The 3223-nt window shown below is 38.0% G+C and overlaps 1 protein-coding gene across 1 annotated transcript; it reads right to left on the minus strand.

Moving 5' to 3' along the window:
* LOC140009191 (putative F-box/kelch-repeat protein At1g15680) lies at positions 1-2509 on the minus strand. The gene is made up of 2 exons (XM_072054084.1): positions 1035-2509; positions 1-327 (listed from the first exon to the last, which is right to left on the minus strand). Exons 1-2 carry the CDS (start codon positions 2313-2315, stop codon positions 301-303), a joined length of 1308 nt encoding a protein of 435 aa, XP_071910185.1. The 5' UTR covers positions 2316-2509; the 3' UTR covers positions 1-300.
* Between the last annotated feature and the right edge of the window lie 714 nt (positions 2510-3223).

Here is a 3223-nt window from a genome sequence, read left to right on the forward strand (position 1 = left end):
ATGCTTCAAGAACAATTAATCTATGGCAAATCCTTCATCTCCACGACAGGCGAGTCATAAAAATTTGACAATACCACAAACATCTAGCCCATTCCAGGCCAGTAACAACTGACGAAGAAGCAGATTCGGAGCTCAGACCTTGCACCCATTTATGCGGACGAAATTAAGGAGAACTAAGATGATAGCTAAGAGAATATACTGAAATAGAAGCTTTTCATGAAATAGAGAATGTCTGTACCATCATCTGCTTAATTTTTCTGACCAAAGTCCTACCAAAATCACTTCAAGGATCACTAACCTTTAGAGACAGCAACTAGCTTTTGGTACCTGTATATAGAGGAAAGAAAGATGCTTTTAGTAAATAAAGAAACCACATAACGAAAAGGGGAGGGGAAAAAAAAAGCATATATAAAAGAGGGGTAGGAATAATACAAGCAAGTCATAAGTGACACATTAGTTTTTCCCTCTTCCATTATGTGTCCCTAAAACTTCAGGACTTAAAAGAGTAACCATCATCGATTATCAATAGCCTACCCTTGTTTGTTTCTCACAATCATGCTCTTATCAAGAAAGATAATGGCTACAACCCCTTTGCAGTCTAATAACAAACAAATAAGTAGTCTGTTTTTAGGCAAATTAAACATCTAACTTCACGAAAATAGTGATCATAGAGGAAGAAACAAAACTACAATGTTAGGCATCTTAATATCTGATAATTTCTGTTCGGACAGGGGAGATCAAAGCAACAACAGCAATTAAGTGTGACAACTGACAACTAGATAAAGGGCACACTTGCCCACTATGCAGCTGCAGAAAAATAAAATAATGAAAAAAATATTGAAATACCATTCATATGCAAATTAATCTATCAATGGACTCACAATTATCCGCAGAAAAGAAAAAAAAAATGGCATGTATATCTCCTAGTCTACCGAATATTGTGTCTCGGAACATAAATGACAACTCAACTAAATCTATGAAGCTATCAGTGGCAAATCCGCAAAACTTAAAACTCCTGAATAGCAAAATCATACCTCATTTTCCTGGACCTTGATGGTAGATGCCTGAATTGAGACTGGCCACAGGGGAAGCATGAAGCGGTAGACAAAACACCATTGGATTTCCTTTCTCAAAGTTACATTATCCGTTGGTAAAGTGACATTATCATCCAGCTCTAGCAATTGTTGACTTTGATAATCATATGAGAGAAAGCTTCCTTCATACCCAAGATACACAGTATCAGAATCAAATGGGTGAAAAGCTATTGGCACCAAACGTGATGAACGAAGATAAGAACTATCACATGCAGCTTCCCTTAGGTTGATACGGTGCTCCAATAACCAAAGCCCTTCCTCATAGTCACTGAGCGTCCACATACTTATCCTATATCCATCATTATAAGCATTAGAGCCTACAAAAAATCTCAAATGCCCATGATGGACATCAAAGAGTATACCTTTTGTATCAACGCTTTTGCTCCATTCTCTGTCTATGTCCCCCGGAAGTTGTATAATCCGATAAGAATGAGGACCTTTATAAGGATCATAAGCTAAAATTCCAAGTTTCCTATCCAAAAAATGCAATATTTCTTTTAAAACAACAGGCATCTTCCAGAGAGGGAAAAGTTGAAGTACTTGCTGAAAAGGAATTTCAATATCCCTCCATTCACCAGTTTCAGAAGAGAATATATCAAGCTTGAGGATGCTGGTTCTTCCCCCACCATCTTCAAGTCGTATTACTTTGTAACTAGTGACAACACTATCTTTCACCTGGCTGATGAACCCTACACGGCAATGAGCAAAGGGACGCTTTGATGGTGGAATTCCAACATGCTGCTTAGTGATGGGATTCAGAATATAATAGCGACCTAAATCCCACCCGGAGTTTGAGCCACATAACAATAGCCCGTTACCGTCCATGGCAATAATGTGATCAAGTATTCCGTATACATCAGTTCCATGAGCCTGTGCCGAAGGAGGAAGATCAGACTTGGTAAGACAGGCTACACCGACATCATTTGAAAATAAATTCCTGAAAAACCCGTGCTCATGACGAATTTCTTCCCCATGTATACATTTATAAAGAAGAGTCCAGAGTTTTGGTTGTGCAGCCGTAAATGGTGATGCAATTCTTGAAAAAGCATGTCCAAAGGAAGGAGCGTCAATCAGGGAGCGCCATTGTTTGCAGACGCACTTGCATCTAAAGACACACTTCATTGGCAAACGGATAAGCAATTCAACCACCAACGATTCTGGAATATAAGGTAAACCTGACCTCGAAGCTAATCCAGTGCCACATTCTCTACCACTATCCATCTCCGCCGGCGGAGGAACGGGACTACGATCCCAGATGCTGTCTTCTTACTCGAACTAGAGGGTTTAGATGATTTTACGGGGCAACGATTTTATGGGGCCCGTCGATTTGCAGTTCCACGCAAAATGCAAGGCACGGCTCTAATTCTCACTTTTTGATGATTGATGGCATGGCATCCAAAAAGCCTCCTATGGACTGCAAGTTGCGGCAAGCCGAGAAGGGAAGAAATTATACACAGTTTCGATTGTTTTTCTCATTATAGGAAAAGCCGCCACCATCAGTTTGTTACTTTGTCGGGTAGGGCACATTTATGTGTTTTTAGGTTTGTTTGGTTGCTAGTTGAGGTTGGTTGTGCCATGCACGGTCAGTGCCCATCCAAAAGCTTTCAATTGCAATCATAATTTTGGAAAAATATAATGAATTGTTTGTACCTATTTATTTTAATATGCAGCCTTTGTTTAATTTTTGAGCTAATAATCATCAAAATGTTTCTTTTTTTATTTTTTCTTAAGTACCTATACATATAGTTGGGTAATTGCAGACAACTTTAGTATTTTTCTCATCAACCTATGTTTGTACCTATTTTTAACAGTCTTTCTTATTTAATCTAGTTTATATGTTTCCTATTATAAAGATTTACATCTAAAAAAAGAGTCAATAATAAGTAAATTAAGCCATTGCTTTTGGCTCTAATATAATGGTGGAGGTATGATAAAAGCACAGCTAATAGTTGATCACATGGCAAGTATTTTTACAAAGTACAATCTAACTTCAAGAGAAATAGCAAACATTCAATCACATTAGGTAATTCAAGGCAGTAGAACGACAAAACATGATCTGTATTATCATCCTATGCAAGAAGAAGAGAAAAATCCAAGGACAACGTTTGCAAAATGATGGTCAAAGGTTT

The sequence above is a fragment of the Coffea arabica genome, chromosome 6e (genome assembly GCF_036785885.1).
Source record: "Coffea arabica cultivar ET-39 chromosome 6e, Coffea Arabica ET-39 HiFi, whole genome shotgun sequence".
NCBI classification, from domain to species: Eukaryota; Viridiplantae; Streptophyta; class Magnoliopsida; order Gentianales; family Rubiaceae; genus Coffea; species Coffea arabica.